This window comes from Sminthopsis crassicaudata, chromosome 1 (genome assembly GCF_048593235.1).
Source record: "Sminthopsis crassicaudata isolate SCR6 chromosome 1, ASM4859323v1, whole genome shotgun sequence".
In the NCBI taxonomy this organism is placed as follows: Eukaryota; Metazoa; Chordata; class Mammalia; order Dasyuromorphia; family Dasyuridae; genus Sminthopsis; species Sminthopsis crassicaudata.
In genome coordinates, this window is record NC_133617.1 from 727,314,643 (window position 1) to 727,332,140 (window position 17,498).

General features: G+C 35.6%; 1 protein-coding gene across 3 annotated transcripts in view; it reads left to right on the forward strand.

The window, feature by feature from the left end:
- Nucleotides 1-17,498, forward strand: part of SUCLG2 (succinate-CoA ligase GDP-forming subunit beta) — a 586,130-nt gene that overhangs the window by 401,673 nt on the left and 166,959 nt on the right. For all 3 annotated transcript variants that reach the window (XM_074284147.1, XM_074284145.1, XM_074284146.1), the window contains exons 3-4: nt 3,217-3,316; nt 4,394-4,484. In XM_074284147.1, the coding sequence (XP_074140248.1) occupies nt 3,217-3,316; nt 4,394-4,484 (191 nt within the window). The remainder of the gene's footprint in view (nt 1-3,216; nt 3,317-4,393; nt 4,485-17,498) is intronic.

Sequence of the window (17,498 nt, forward strand, 5' to 3'; positions counted from 1 at the left end):
TCTTGTTCACCAAAGAATTGCTTGGGGATTTGAAAAAAAGTTGAATGGCTACATTATTATGATTATAGTAATTGCTGTTGTTATTATGGTGAGCAAGAAGACATGAATATAAAATTCAAGTTATTTTTAAGCATCTAATAGTTATAGAATAACAAATGTATGGGATAGATAATTTCTTTTTCTTTTTTTTTTTTTTCTTTTTGGTGGAGGGGTGAATGGTTGCAAATAGTTTGAATTTTAAAAAGGACTACATCTGAAAATCTATCAAACCTTCCAAATAAGACTGTGATTGTTGCTACTTTTTCTCATGCTAATATAGGTAAACAAATAATGCCTCTAACTTAATCGTTAGGATAAGGATTTAATATAATTCAGTCCAAAATTTATTAAAGTGTGGGGGGTTGAGGGAAAACAAAACAAAAACCTGTTATCCTTAATGCACAGTTAAATCACTTTATATATTCAGGCAAAAATTGCATTTCTTCTATGGAATATTCTTTTTAATTTATTTTGGGAATAGGCAGGAGATAGCATAAAAACACAACAGAGATTTTTGTGAGCTTTTGGAAAAATCAGATCTTTAAATATAATAGAAATAGGGACATTAGGTAGTGCATCAACTTGGTAAATGATGAATGATCAGGCCTACTTACTGTGAAATAAGATTTGGCTGGTTTACTTAATTTTCAAGAGCTTGGGTAAATAGCTACCGAATTAAATTACTTCATGTTGGTTTCCTCTAGGGTGAGAAGAGCCTGCTTTGCTATGTGTAACTGAACTCCTCTTTATTGATTAGTGCTCCAGGCCCAACCTTCCATAGTTATGGCTCACTTTCAGCCCACTTACTTCTGGTCTTGAGTGCAGCTGTGAAAATATATTGGTATTGACGTGACTGCTTGCATTCTTTGTCATTGCTGTAGTTGCCAAATACAGTTCACACTCCCATGATCCTCCTCAGCCAGTGTGGTTTGTAGATGAAGTAGTGCTTTAAAGTTCTATGGCTAGTAGTAAAATGGAGATCTAAGTGACAGCTCTTCATTGAAAACATGACTGTTTCCTTGTCTTGTTGGTTTGTAACTAAGCCTAATTTAATCAAGTGTGCCCATGTCAATTAACAATGACAAATTAAGCATTCTGTCAGAGTATTCCTTGTGGTTTTGAGGTTTTGCTGCTCTAGGGCTTGGAGTGAGTGGTAAGAGCATCATTTGTGATGTAGCAAGGATAGGGAAAAACAATCTAACTCTAGAAGAATGGCTCCAAGGGATTTCAGCATTTGGCCAGCTACTGTTTTTACAATTTAAACAAAGCCTGTCTCAAACTAGTCTGGATAAACAAGCATTTGATGTTTCCTCACACTAGATAATTGTATTAAAAATCAGCAACTAAACTAATTCTAACAAAGAGTGGAAGAGTCTAAATATTTAATTCTAATTCAATTCTAATCTAATTCTAAATAATTTAATTCTAGTTACACAACTACCAAATAGTCTCTCCTTACCTCCATCTCTTAGAAGTTTTTGCTCAGCACCTCTGCCACTTTCTACTAAAAACATTTCCTCATTCCTTTAGGTTTTTTTTTTCCTAAATAGGTATACTTATTATCTTTCTATTTAAGATAAGAGAATTATCAGCTGGGAGCTGCAAGGAAAGGAAGAGGTTATAACCCTCTTTATTTAATAGATTCTTTCTCTGTCTCTCTTTCTGTCTCTGTCTGCCTCTCTCTCTCTCTCTCTCTCTCTCTCTCTCTATATATATATATATATATATATATATATATATATACACACATATATATATGCAAAATATATATATTCCCTCTTTATTTAACAGATACACAGATATGTGTATGATGCATTTTTTATTTTACAGATAATGGCATTGGAACCAAAAGGAATATTAAAAGAAGGGAAAGATATATGTACATGTATGTATACATATATACACATATTATAACAGATAAATATTCACATTCACATTATGTTGTGGTTCAATCATTCTGTCATGCTCAACGTTTTGTGACTCCATTTGGGGTTTTCTAGATGAAGATACTGGAGTGCTTTATCATTTCCTTCTCCAATCCATTTTATAGATGAGGAAACTAAAACAAATATGGTTAAGTGACTTGCCTAGAGTCATGTAGCTACTAAGTGTCTGAGGCTAGATCTGACTCAGTAAAACGAGTCTTCATGACCACAGCCCTAAACTCTCTATTGTCCCACCCAACAACCAGAAATATACATTATGCTCATCTGTAAAATTGTGGTTATAAAACTGCAGCATTTACCACTCAGAGTTGTGGTGAAACCCAAATTTGATGATTTTATATATATATATAATATATATACACACATATATATGTAACAGAGACATATATATATATATTCATAATACACATGTATGCAGACATACAGACACAATCACAATGCACATACACAATCACACACAGATACACAAGCACATACATGCAGTCTCACACAGAGACACAGAAATAAATATACACAGACACATATATACTCACAACATAGACACAGAAACAGACACATATACATATATGCACACATATAATCACACACATGAACATACCTATACACACTCTCATAGACAGATTGATAAACACTGAAACAGAGGCACACACAGAGACATACACACTCTCATATACACACAGTCATATACATACAGACAGAAATGCATACAAACAGACACAGATATATACATTCTCTTTCCCTCCCTCTTTCTCACTCTTTCTCCCTTTCTCCCTCTCTCCCTCTCTCCCTCTCTCCCTCTCTCCCCTGCCTTCCTTCCTCTATCTCTCTGTCTTTCTCTGTCTCTCTTTGTCTCTGTGTCTCTGTCTCTGTCTCTGTCTGTCTATCTGTCTGTCTCTCACTCTCCTGGGACCTTGCTAAATCTGTAAAAGAACCCATGACCTCAGAGTTCTGCACCCCATTTCTTCTGCAGAATTCAAAGGGCAAGCCAATGTTTTCTTCCCTCTTCAATGCACTCTGTTGAGATTTTCATTGCTAAAACATTTGAAGTGTTTAGCTGTCATTTGTGGGCCAGCCTCCTAAACCTAGAGATGTCTGTGAAGCTCTCTAGTACCTTTATTTTGAAAGTTTGTTTAACATAGATTTTACCAGGCACTTTTGGAAGTTATTTCCAACTGGTTTTCTCCTCATGAATTTTTTCCCTTTCCCTAAACTTACTTTTTTTTTTTAACAGATGCAAAGGAAATTGTTCTAAAGGCTCAGATATTAGCTGGAGGGAGAGGAAAAGGCACTTTCAATAGTGGATTGAAAGGAGGAGTTCATTTAACCAAAGAGTAAGTTTGGGGATTTTATGTTTTTGTCTATTAGTCAGAAATATCCTTTGTCTAGGGACTGGGTAAAGGGAGGAAGGTATTGAAGACCAAGAAGTGGAGAAGGGTAACCAAGCAATGGGAAGGCATACATAATATTACCTCTTCTTACTGTGGTTTTCCTAAAGCCATGATCCCTTGGAATCCCATGTGCCCATAGGCAAGTTACTTCTTACTCTCTGGGCTTCATCTATAAAATAAGGGGAGTGAACCTGATTACCACCAAGATTTTTAGGTTCTAAATCTATGAACTTATGAGATCCCTTTGCCAACCAAAGTGAAAATAACTACATTACAGTCATTCTTTCTTGACAGATAGTATGGGGATGGCATGGATGGGTATGAAGGAGTAGGGATTGATGGCCAGGCAAAGGGGCTTTGGCCTTTGATAGCAATGGCTTTCCTGTTATGGCTTATATCCTTTGCCATTGCCATTTCCCCAAATGTCCCCTTCATCATATGAACAGCTACTCTCCTATTCAATGACTCCAATGAATCCAATACAATGACTCCCCACTGATGATCACATCATATTCTAACTTCTTCTGCCATAGAGAATCTGGAGCTGTGTAATCTGACCCTGCTCTCCCCATTTTGCTATAACTCAGACTATGTCCCAATGTCGTCCAAACTTTCCTCTGGCCACCTCACTTTTCTCTCATTGTCCTCTGTGTAGCTCTTGCTCTATCTGTATTCTTGTCTATTCTACTTCCTTTTTGAAATGTTTTCCTTTGTAGTTTTCCTTGTTCTATTGATTTTTCTTTAGCTAATTCAGATCAATCTCATTCATCCTTCCACATGGAATTTCCATTTAATGGATTTTATTCCTAACTTTCATATGTGTAAATTTCATTGCCTCATTAATATTTGAAACATTTTGTGGGCAAGAAACATTTTTTATACTTTTATTCCAGCCCAGACAGCATGGAATCAGGAAATACCCAATTATTGGTAGATTGGAGAGAGGAGAAATATAGCTCTGTAGTGTTGAAATGAGAAAAACACAGTTCTGTTATTATGTTTTTTTTTCCCTTCTCTTAGTCCTAAAGTTGTGGGGCAGCTGGCTCAACAGATGATTGGCTATAATCTGGCAACAAAGCAGACATCAAAAGATGGCGTGAAAGTCAATAAGGTAGTATGGATTTTTGTGGGGTTATTTTCTTCTTTTCTGTGTTCTATTTTTCTTTTAATTTTTAGAATAAAGTTTTGTTGCTGATATTATAAAGTCATTTAATACTTTTGTTTTAAACAAAGCCACTGTAAACCATGGACCTTAATTTAAGAGTTTGTTAAGGCGTTCTGTCCATTTTCATTGTGGCAAGAGTAACAAGTAGAGAAATAAAACTATGATTGCAAGATAAATTTTAGAAAATATCATCATACTTCCTCTTTTGAAAGCCTGTGAATATACAAACTGGGTGTTATTTTCTCTGAAAATATGAGAATAAGAACAACAAGGAATCAGACACTTGTCGAGTTAGAAGGCACATTCACACAAGTTTCATTCAGTCTGGCTTGGGAAAAATACTTTCGAAAACACATCCAAATGATTATCTGGTCTTTGCCTGAAGAACTCTAATGAGAAGGAAACTGCTACCTTTGGAAGCAACTGTTCCTCCTTCCTTAAGTGTTAAAGAAATTTCCTTTACATTGGGCCTAAATTCTCATCCTGACAATTTCCCCTGACTTCTAGTTCTTCCCTCAGGAACTAGAAAAGGTAAAACAATCTTTCTTCTTCAAGATAGACTTCCAGAGACTTGAAAATATTTATTATGGCTCCCAAAGCTTCTCTTATTTATGTCAAATATATCCAGTTTCTTTAAGTGAATCTCATATGACAAAGATTCTAGCCTCATCATCAAAGGTACATCAATGTAATGGATAAAATATTAAAATTGGAATCTGAAAATTTGGGTCAAATCTTGCCTCAGACACATACTATGTATCATATAGGATAAATCACTTAGCTTGTTGAGCCTCAGTTTCTTAATCTGTAAAATGAGGGATTTGGGCTTGGTGATTTCTATGTCCTCTTCTAGCTTCAAATCCCATACTCCATTCTGGTTTCCTTTCTCTGACTTCTTTCCCACTACCAGTCTCCTTTCTGAGTTATATCTGAAAATGAAGAGTATTTATTGAGACCAATGAAAGAACAAATACTTATATAACATATGGGAAACTCCCATTTTAAATTCCTCATGAGAAAAGGACTTTTGAAATTGAAAATGTAAATAACAGTCTTTTTTGATGAATTTAAGATTTGTGATTTTATAGGTGTAGGGAGCTTCCATCTGGGGAAATCTCATCTTCCAGTGCACATTAATTATAGTTTTTAAAGTTTTGTTCTTAGAAAGAAACCTAGAATTCTGAGGTTAAGTGACTTGGTCAAGATCACACAGGAAGTATATGTCAGAGAAAAAAAGAGATAAACCCAACTTTGCTAAAACTGAAGGCCAAATCCCTCTCCTTATCACCTATACTGGTGCCTCTCAGCAAAACTCTTAGTCAGTACCTATAATAACAAATTTTAGGAACCACAAAAAATAAATTAGTAGAACAACAAAAGCTTGAATTTCAATAATGCTTCAACATTTGCAAGGTCCCTAATGATACTTTTTTCTAATTGGACTCTCACAATATCCTAGGGAAGAATTAGTATTATCAGTACCTATATGTCCCCTATTTTACAGCTGGGGAAACAGGTTAAACAAGTTATTTAAGGCCACACAGCTAGTATTTGACAGGTAAAATCATTCTCATCTTTCTGATTCCCAGTACAGCAGTTACTCTATCAATGATACTTCTCACTAAAGGCCCTGAGAATAGCAATCTGTTGCAGAAAACTGGAAGTATCTATAATTGTGTACCAATAAATAGTCTTGGATGAGAGGTCTTAAATTTTATTGTGTCTCCTTTAGCATTTTCTTTTCTTTATTTCTTTCTCTCTTTCTTTCTCTCTTTCTTTCTCTCTCTCTCTTTCTTTCTTTCTCTCTCTCTTTCTCTCTCTCTCTTTCTTTCTTTCTCTCTCTTTCTTTCTCTCTTTCTCTCTCTCTCTCTTTCTTTCTCTCTTTCTCTCTTTCTCTCTCTCTCTTTCTTTCTTTCTTTCTCTCTTTCTCTCTCTCTCTCTTTCTTTCTCTCTTTCTCTCTTTCTCTCTCTCTCTCTTTCTTTCTCTCTTTCTCTCTCTCTCTTTCTTTCTTTCTCTCTTTCTCTCTCTCTCTTTCTTTCTTTCTTTCTTTCTTTCTCTCTCTCTCTCTTTCTTTCTCTCTTTCTCTCTTTCTCTCTCTCTCTTTCTTTCTTTCTCTCTTTCTCTCTCTCTCTTTCTTTCTCTCTTTCTCTCTCTCTCTTTCTTTCTTTCTTTCTTTCTTTCTTTCTATCTTTTTTTTCTTTTTGCTGAGGCAATTGGGGTTAAGTGACTTGCCTTTGGCATTTTCAAAAATTTATGTACTTCTGTTAAGAATAAGATTCTTAAATGCATAAAATAACATATTTGAAATTGCAAAGGGAATCAATTATCTTAAAAAGGAAAAAGAGAACAAATCTTTAGTAAATTAATGCCATGTGCCAGGCACTCTACTAAGTGTTTTATCATATTATCTCATTTGATTTTCACAGATAAGGTAGTTGCTATTATAATCCATTTTACAGTTGGGGAAACAAAGGCCAAGGTTAAAAGACTCATTTATGGTCATATACTTAGTAAATATCTGAGGCCGTATTTGAACTCAGTTTTCCATGTTCAGCACTGGATTCACTGTACCAACTAACTGCTTTTTGAAATCTAATATTCAATATAGTAAAGAAAAACGTATTTCCTAATCTCTTAAGAAACCTTGCTTTAGAGAGGAGTTAGTTGGATTGGTGTTCTTTTTTTTTTTTTTTCTTTTCTAGTCATTTTTGAGATGGATGCCTCTTCTTTCTATGTGCCCTCCCAGAGTAAAGATCAGACCTCATCTACAGTATTTGGAGACAGCAGCTTTTTTGCTTTTTCTTTTTCATTTTTCATAGATAGTATCATAGAAGGTTCTTGACATGGCCTGAAAATCACCAACTGTTGACTAATGTACCATGAGAGTACCTTGGCGTTGGCCCAGAGAGAGGGCACCTCTCTGGAAGGAAGTTTTAATAATGATGCCTCATTAGCTCCATCAGCCTAAGAATGCACACACAGCCTATGCTAAGCAGTAGATGTAACAAATAAAGAAAGCTACTTGCCACCAGTTCCTGTAGCTCTGCTTGTCAAGGATATTCAATCAATAATTGGAAAATTGCTTTTTTTGTGGTCCTGACCTAACTTTTCACCACCCTACTAATCTGATTACCCAGCCCCCTTTTAAATGACAAGGGGTCCACATCTGAGATTTCATCAGTACAGAAAGTCCTGATGAGAAAATTAATTTCCCTCCACTAGCACAGATTGGCAACTTCTCTGCAACCTTTTCAAAAATATTTCACAATTTATTTATTGAAAAGGATGGCATTTTGAAGGGTGTTTTTTAAATTAGTATTTCACATTGAGATTAACAGATTCATCTCTCTAGTATAAAGCTCTCACTGAAATTAGGCCTTTTATTTTTTAAAAAATCAACTATGGCATAGAGAATTCTTTTTTTTTTTTTATTATATATATATATATATTTTATAATATTATCCCTTGTATTCATTTTTCCAATTTACCCCCCCTCCCTCTATTCCCTCCCCCCGACGGCAGGCAATACCATACATTTTACATGTATTACAATATAGTCTAGGTACAATACATGTGTGCGAATATCATTTTCTTGTTGCACAATAAACATTAGAATCCGAAGGTACATGCAACCTGGGCAGACAGATATTAGTGCTAACAATTTTCATTCCCCTCCCAGTGTTTCTTCTCTGGGTGCAGCTACCTCTGTCCATCATTGATCAACTGGAAGTGAGTTGGATCTTCTTTATGTTGAAGATTTCCACTTCCATCAGAATACATCCTCATACAGTATTGTTGTTGAAGTGTACAGTGATCTTCTGGTTCTGCTCATTTCACTCAGCATCAGTTGATTTAAGTCTCTCCAGGCCTCTCTATATTCCTCCTGCTGGTCATTTCTTACCGAGCAATAATATTCCATAACCTTCATATACCACAATTTACCCAACCATTCTCCAACTGATGGACATCCATTCATCCTCCAGTTTCTAGCTACAACAAAAAGAGCTGCCACAAACATTTTGGCACATATATGTCTCTTTCCGCTCTTTAGTATTTCTTTGGGATATAATCCCAGTAGTAGCGCTGCTGGGTCAAAGGGTATGCACAGTTTGATAACTTTTTGGGCATAATTCCAGATTGCTCTCCAGAATGGCTGGATTCTTTCACAACTCCACCAGCAATGTATTAGTGTCCCAGTTTCCCCACATCCCCTCCAACATTTGTCATTATTTGTTCCTGTCATCTTAGCCAATCTGACAGGTGTGTAGTGGTATCTCAGAATGGTCTTAATTTGCATTTCTCTGATCAGTAGTGATTTGGAACACTCTTTCATGTGAGTGGATATAGTTTCAATTTCTTCCTCTGAGAATTGTCTGTTCATATCCTTTGACCATTTATTAGTTGGAGAATGGTTCGGTTTCTTATAAATTAGGGTCAGTTCTCTATATATTTTGGAAATGAGACCTTTGTCAGAACCTTTGTTTTTAAAAATATTTTCCCAATTTGTTACTTCCCTTCTAATCTTGTTTGCATTAGTATTATTTGTACAGAAACTTTTTAGTTTGATGTAATCAAAATCTTCTATTTTGTGATCAATAATGATCTCTAGTTCTCCTCTGGTCATAAATTCCTTCCTCCTCCACAAGTCTGAGAGGTAGATTATCCTCTGTTCCTCTAATCTATTTATTATCTCCCTCTTTATGCCTAAATCATGGACCCATTTTGATCTTATCTTGGTATATGGTGTTAAGTGTGGATCCATATCTAATTTCTGCCATACTAATTTCCAGTTTTCCCAACAGTTTTTTCCGAATAATGAATTTTTATCCCTAATGTTGGAATCTTTGGGTTTGTCAAAGATTAGATTGCTATAGATGTACCCTTTTTTGTCCTTTGTATCTAATCTGTTCCACAGATCTACCGGTCTATTTCGTAGCCAATACCAAATGGTTTTGGTGACTGCTGCTATATAATATAGCTTTAGATCAGGTACACTTAGACCACCTTCCTCTGAGTTTTTTTTTCATTAGTTCCCTTGCAATTCTTGACCTTTTATTCTTCCATATGAATTTTGTTGTTATTTTTTCTAGGTCATTAAAATAGTTTCTTGGGAGTCTGATTGGTATAGCACTAAATAAATGGGAGTATTGTCATCTTTATTATATTCGCTCGGCCTATCCAAGAGCACTGAATGTCTTTCCAATTATTTAAATCTGATTTTATTTTTGTGGCAAGTGTTTTGTAATTTTTCTCATATAATTCCTGACTTTTCTTTGGTAGATGGATTCCCAAATATTTTATACTCTCAACATTTGTTTGGAATGGAATTTCTCTTTGTATCTCTTGCTGTTGCATTTTGTTAGTGATATATAAAAATGCCGAGGATTTATGTGGATTTATTTTGTATCCTGCCACTTTGCTGAAATTTTGAATTATTTCTAGTAGCTTTTTAGCAGAGTCTTTGGGGTTCTCTAAGTATACCATCATGTCATCTGCAAAGAGTGATAGTTTGATTTCCTCATTTCCTACTCTAATTCCTTGAATCTCTTTCTCGGCTCTTATTGCCGAGGCTAGCGTTTCTAGTACTATATTGAATAGTAATGGTGATAGTGGGCAACCTTGTTTCACTCCTGATCTTACTGGGAAAGGTTGCAGTTTATTTCTATTGCATATTATGCTTACTGACGGTCTTAAATATATACTCCTGATTATTCTAAGGAATAATCCATTTATTCCTATACTCTCAAGAGTTTTTAGTAGGAATGGATGTTGGATTTTGTCAAATGCTTTTTCTGCATCTATTGAGATGATCATATGGTTCTTATTAATTTGATTATTAATATGGTCAATTATATTAATAGTTTTCCTAATATTAAACCAGCCCTGCATTCCTGGAATAAATCCTACTTGATCATAGTGTATTATCTTGGAGATGATTTTCTGAAGTCTTTTTGCTAATATCTTATTTAAGATTTTAGCATCAATATTCATTAAGGAGATTGGTCTATAATTTTCTTTCTCAGTTTTCGATCTACCAGGTTTAGGTATCAGTACCATGTCTGTGTCATAAAAGGAGTTTGGTAGGACTCCTTCATCCCCTATTTTTTCAAATAATTTATATAACATTGGGGCTAGTTGTTCTTTAAATGTTTGGTAGAATTCACATGTGAATCCATCTGGCCCTGGGGATTTTTTCCTGGGGAGTTGATTAATAGCTTGTTCTATTTCTTTTTCTGAAATGGGACTATTTAAGCAATTTATCTCCTCCTCTGTTAATCTAGGGAGCCTATATTTTTGGAGAAAGTCATCCATTTCACTTAAGTTATCAAATTTATTGGCATAAAGTTGGGCAAAGTAACTCCTTATTATTTCTCTAATTTCCTCTTCATTGGTGGAAAGATCCCCCTTTTCATTTGTAAGACTATCAATTTGATTTTCCTCTTTCTTTTTTTTGATCAAATTTACCAAGGGTTTATCTATTTTATTGGCTTTTTCATAAAACCAACTCTTGGTTTTATTTATTAATTCAATAGTTTTTTTACTTTCAATTTTATTGATTTCTCCTTTTAATTTTTGTATTTCGAGTTTAATTTTTGGTTGGGGGTTTATAATTTGGTCTTTTTCTAGCCTTTTAAGTTGTAAGCCCAATTTGTTAATCTTCTCTTTCTCAATTTTCTTCAAATAAGCCTCTAAAGATATAAAATTTCCCCTTATTACTGCTTTAGCTGCATCCCAAAGATTTTGATATGATGTCTCATCATTATCATTATCTTGGGTGAAATTGTTAATTGTTTCTATAATTTGCTCTTTCACCCAGTCATTCTTTAAGATGAGATTATTCAGTTTCCAATTACTTTTTGGTCTATTTACCCCTAACTTTTTACTGAATGTAGCTTTTATTGCATTGTGATCTGAGAAGAAGGCATTTATTATTTCTGCCTTCCTACATTTAATTTTGAGATCTTTATGTCCTAATATATGGTCAATTTTTGTATAGGATCCATGAACTGCTGAGAAGAAAGTATATTCCTTCCTATTGCCATTCAGTTTTCTCCAAAGGTCTATCATACCTAGTTTTTCTAATGTTCTATTTACTTTTTTAATTTCTTTCTTGTTTGTTTTGTGGTTTGATTTGTCTAAATCTGAGAGTGCAAGGTTGAGATCTCCCACTATTATAGTTTTACTGTCTATTTCTTCTTGCAGTTCTCTTAACTTTTCCTTTAGAAAGTTAGATGCTATACCACTTGGTGCATATATGTTTAGTATTGATATGGCTTCATTATTTATGCTACCTTTCAGCAGGATATAGTTTCCTTCCTTATCTTTTTTAATGAGATCTACTTCTGCTTTTGCTTGATCTGAGATAAGGATAGCTACCCCTGCTTTTTTGGCTTTACCTGAAGCATAATAAGCTCTGTTCCAACCTTTTACCTTTACTCTGTATGTATCTCCCTGCTTTAAGTGTGTTTCCTGTAGACAACATATTGTAGGGTTCTGCTTTTTGATCCAATCTGCTATCCGTCTCCGTTTGATGGGATCGTTCATCCCATTTACATTTACAGTTAAAATTACTAATTCTGTATTTCCTGCCATTGTATTATCCCCAGATTATACTTTTTTCCCTTGACCCCCCTGATCCCCCTCCCCGATATTTAATTTACAGACCCCCCTTGTGACGCGCAACCCTCCCTCTTTTTTTTTTTTTTTTTTTTAGGATCCCTCCCCCCTCCCTCCAAGTCCCTTCACTTATTCTCCTTTTCCTTTCCCCTTTTCCTCTCCCCCCTTTTAATGAGGTGAGAGAAAATTCTCTGAAAAACAAATATGTTAATTATTTACTCTTTGAGCCTCTTCTGATGAGAGTAAGATTCACACAATGATTCTCCCCCTCACTAAGTTCCCTCAGATATGGTGTATTTTCTATGTCTCTTCCTGGGATGTAGTTTCCCTCTTTTTATCACTCCTTCCCCTTTTTCTGAACCGACCTCCTTCCCTTTACCACACCCCCCTTTTTTTCTTTTATATCAGTAAAATCAAATTATCCTTGAGTATTTTTTATATACCCACAACAAAGTTACAGTTCTCAAGGGTTCTGTGTACCTTTTTCTGTTTCTCTTCAGTCTTGTGGATGTAGATCAAATTTTTTGTTTAAGTCTGGTTTTTTTCTTAGAAACATATAGAATTCCTCTGTTTCATTGAATGACCATCTTCTTCCATGGAAAAAGATGCTAAACTTAGCTGGGTAGTTCATTCTTGGTTGCAGTCCTTGATCTTTTGCCTTTCAGAATATCAGGTTCCAGGCCCTTCTATCTTTTAATGTGGAGGCAGCCAGATCTTGGGTGACCCTTATTGTGGCACCTTGGTATTTAAATTGTTTTTTTCTAGCTGCTTGCAGGATTTTCTCCTTTGTGTGGTAATTCTGCAGCTTAGCCACAATATTCTGTGGTGTTCTTTTTTTAGGGTCTATTTCAGAAGGAGTTCGATGAATTCTTTCCACATCTACTTTCCCTTCTGTTTCTATTATCTCTGGACAGTTCTCTTTGATAATTTCCTGTAAAATAGAATCTAGGCTCTTTTTTTGGTCATAGTTTTCTGGAAGTCCAATAATCCGCAGATTATCTCTCCTAGATCTATTTTCCAGGTCTATAGATTTTCCCAGTAAGTATTTGACGTTGTTCTCCAGCTTCTCATTTTTTTTGTTTTGTTTGACTGATTCTTGGGTTCTCTGTGAATCATTCATTTCTATTTGTTCCATCCTGACTTTTAAGGAGTTATTTTCTTCTTTCACAGTTTTTAGTTCTTTTTGTAAATGCCCAATTTCGTTTTTAAATGAATTATTTTGCTCTATTGAGTTTTTTTCCATTTCCCTAATTTTTTTTTTGAGAATTATTTTCTTTTTCCAATTCAGAAATTCTATTTTCTTGAGACTTTTTTATCTTTTCCAATTCAGAAATCCTACTTTCCTGTGTTTTTTTAACCTTTTCTAATTCACTAATTTTGTTTCCCTGCATCTCCTGTGAATTCTTTATTTTTTCCAACTCCAATTTCAGGACATTGTTATTCTCTATCATAACTTCCCTTTCTTTTCCCCATTTTTCTTCGATCTCCCTCAATTTCTTAAGAGCTTCTTCTAGGAGAGAGTTATGTGATGGGGGGCAGGAATCGTTCCCCTTTAGGTTGTTATCTGATTCTCTGCTGTCAACTTCCTCGGGGTTGGACACCCGCTCTTTCTCTGTATAGAAGGAATCTATGGTTTTTCTAGCTTTTTTGCTCATACTTAAAAAAAATCTTTTGGGGTCTGTCTCTGGGGTAGGAAATTATTTACTTCTTTACCAGCTTCCTCCCAGACCGGATGGATGCAGCGGCTCCTGAGCCTGAGCTAAGAGAGAGCTCTGGGAGAGAGTTCCCCACCCTCTCCCTGGAAGTGCCTCACAGGTGATTAGCACTACTGTGCTTCGAGGGCGTAGAATAGTGAAGACAGCAGGAAGCCCAGCCTATGTGTCCGGGTGGGGAGTGGGTGTCTGCAGCAGGTGACGTAAGAAGCCCCTGCGCTCAAACTGGAAGTGTCTGCCAGAAACCGAGGTCCCTAGTTCAAAGGTTCCGCTTCTCTGGGACTTCCTGGAGCTGAGTTCCACTCCCTCCAGCTAAGCTAGGCAGTGTGTGTTGCCTTGGGCCGTATCCACCCACTTGTCAGTCTCTTAACTATTCTCAGGAGGTAGCTGAGGCCACACCCCCTGGTGGCGAGATCTGTGCCTGAGTCACCCCCAGGGTCCGGGGAAAATCTAATCTGAGTTTTAAAATATTTTGGCTTTCTCTTCTGAACTGCTAAATAATTAGTAGAGAAGAGCTAACAGCCTGTGCCAGATTCCTTTACCTCAGTGGCTTCTCTGATCCCAGAGCCCCTCCCAGCGCAATGGGCGCAGTGTGCCCCTACCCCACCGTCTGTGCTGGTCTTTCTTATTCCTCCCCTGAGAACTGACCTTTCCTGTTGAAACTCCAGATTCTCTTCAGCTGGTAAGTCGTGCTTCCAGTCCTTGTGGTATCTATCAGTCCTGAGCTAATTCTGAGACTTAATTTATCTAATTGGTTGTGAGGGAGTGAGGACGTTCACTGAGTCGTGTGTTTCCTCTCCGCCATCTTCCATAGAGAATTCTTAGTAAGGAATGCTCCTTCATTAATTCATTGTGATGGAGAATTCCCAGTGGAGAACTTTGTTTTACCAATATAACTTTTGAGAAATTTTATTTATTTTTATTTTAATATTTTGAAGATGTTATTGAAGATTTTTATTTTCAAAACATATGCAAGGATAATTTTTCACCATTGATCCTTGTATAACTTTGAGTTCCAATTTCTCTTGCCTTCCCCTCCACCCCTTCTCCTAGAAGGCAAATAATCCAATATATGTTAAACATGGTAAATATATATGTAAATCCAATATATGCCCATATATTTATATAATTATCTTTTTACACATGAAGAATCAGATCAAAAAAGAAAAAAAAATGAGAAAGAAAATAAAATTCAAGCAAACAACACAAGAAGTAAAAATGCTGTGGTGTGATCCACACTCAGTTCCCATAGTCCTCTCTCTGGGGATAGATGTTCAGAAATTTTAGAGTTGGGTGGTAACTGAGAGGTTAAGCAATGTCAGTGGTCACACAGTCTCCATGTTGTCATACATGAGACTTGACCTGAGGTCTCTCAAACACTTGAGTCTACATCTTTATGCATTATACCAGACTGACTCTAGATATTTTACAATTTACAAAGCAATTTTAGCAAAATAATCCTACATAATAATTAGTGCAAGTCCCGTATTGTTGTTATTGAGTCTTTCAGTTATGCTAAATGCTTCATTACCAATTTTTGATTTTTTCCAATTTGGGGATTTTCTTGGTGAAAATATGGCATTGATTTGCAACTTCCTTTTGAATCTCAATTTACAGATTAGGAGCTAGAGACAATCTGGTTTAAATGACTTGCTTAGATTCACACAGCTAGTAATTGTCCGAGTCTAGATTGGAACTCAGGAAGATGGAATCCTCCTGACTTTAGACCCAGCACTCTATTCACTGCACCATTTAGCTGCCCTATTGGCCATTTTACAGGTGAGGAGACTAAAGATTAGAAAGATTAAAGTGGTTTATCCAAAGTATATAACTGTAAAATGTCTCAGAATTCTAAATTTTAAACGTATGCTTCCCCATGCTATCTTGCTTTCTTTAAAAGCAGAAACCTGGCTACCATTGTGTGTCATTTTACTTTCATTTTGCCTAGAGATATGCTCCTGAAATGTCATGGATACATCACCCTTTTATATATACTGAAGCAATTTCTATGTGCACCGGAGTCATGTATCATTTAAAAGATTCCAGTGAATGTTTTTGTAATATGACTAATCACTCTCACTTGGTTTATTTTGGTCTTAGGCAGTTCAACAAATTAAGTGCCGCCAATATTTATTAAATGTCTACCATTTGCAAGACATCACCTAAGAACTGGGGCTATCAGAGAATGGTACTTAATTTAATGTTTCTGTTTGGATTTGTTTAGATTCTGCTTGGATTTGTGCCCATATTTTTTTTTTTCTTCAAAGAGGACAATCTTAGAATTAATATAGTCAGTTCAATGACTTAGATTCTGTCTCTCTTTTTTATTCTCTGTCTCTGTCTCTGTGTCTGTCTCTGTCTTCTGTCTCTCTCTCTTTCTATCTCTGTCTCTGTCTTTGTCCTTTCTTCCCTTCCTTCTTCTCTCCCTCCCTCCCTCTCTCTATCTCTCTTCCCATTAGGTTGGTAGTTGGTAGGAGATGAATACTTGTTGAATTGAATCGGTCTAAATGCCTGCCATGTTCCAGGCAGAATATTGTGCCCTGACTATACAAATATAAAAAGGAAAATAGAAAAAAGGCTGACTCTGGAGTTGTAGACCCAGAGCATGAAATCTTCCTCCCTCTGATGATTAATATCTTGTGAACTTATGCAAGTCATTCACTTCTTGTGCCACTTTCCACATTTATCCAGTAAGTAGGTTGGGTTAGAAAACCTTTGGAGTCTCTCCTACTGTCATATTAAATAGTCTCTGTCCTCAAGGAATTCTTAATTCATTCTTAAATGGCATTATATTTTAGATAAAAATACATTAGCAAACTTGGTCAGAATTTCTAAAGATTCATACATTTATTGGTGTGAGCCCCAGAAGCCTTTCCCAATCCCCTTTTACCCTACCGCCTTCTTTCCATTGTTTCCAGTTTTTCCTGTATGTAGTTTGTTTGTACATTGCGATTTACCATTGTCTCCCCATTGGGCTAGTTGCTCCTTGAGGACGGGAATTGGGTTTTTTGGCCATTTCTTTTTATCCCCAGAATTTAATAGGTCCTTATTCCTCGAGAGAAGTCCATACCACTAAATCAGTTTCATGAATAATCATGACTAAGATGTATTACCTTCCTCAAATCCTAATAGGATCATTGTTTTGGAGCAGGAAGGGCCATCTATTTGAATATTTTCATTTTATAGATGAGGAAATTAAGGCCCTGAGACTTCAGGTGAGTTGCCAAGGAGAAAGGACACATATAGTTAATAATAATAATAATAATAATAATAATAATAATAATAATAATAATAATAATAATAATAATAATAATAATAAAATAATGCCTGCAATGTGCTAAGTTCTATATATACTAAGCCCTTTATAAACAGTATATCCACATATTGACTTGAAATGATAAATTCACATTATATTACCTATGTTGTATTGGTATTTGTTTTGTCATGAAGGCACTTCTCAGTTACATTTTAATCTGGTATTTTCCATAATTTTGCTGCTGAGTTCAACATCTCTGTGTTGGATGAGGAGGATGCAAATAAAATAATCCCTGTTCTCAATGAATTTATAATTTAACACAGGACACAAGAATATATAATTAATTACAAATAGAATAAAAGTGAAGATACCAA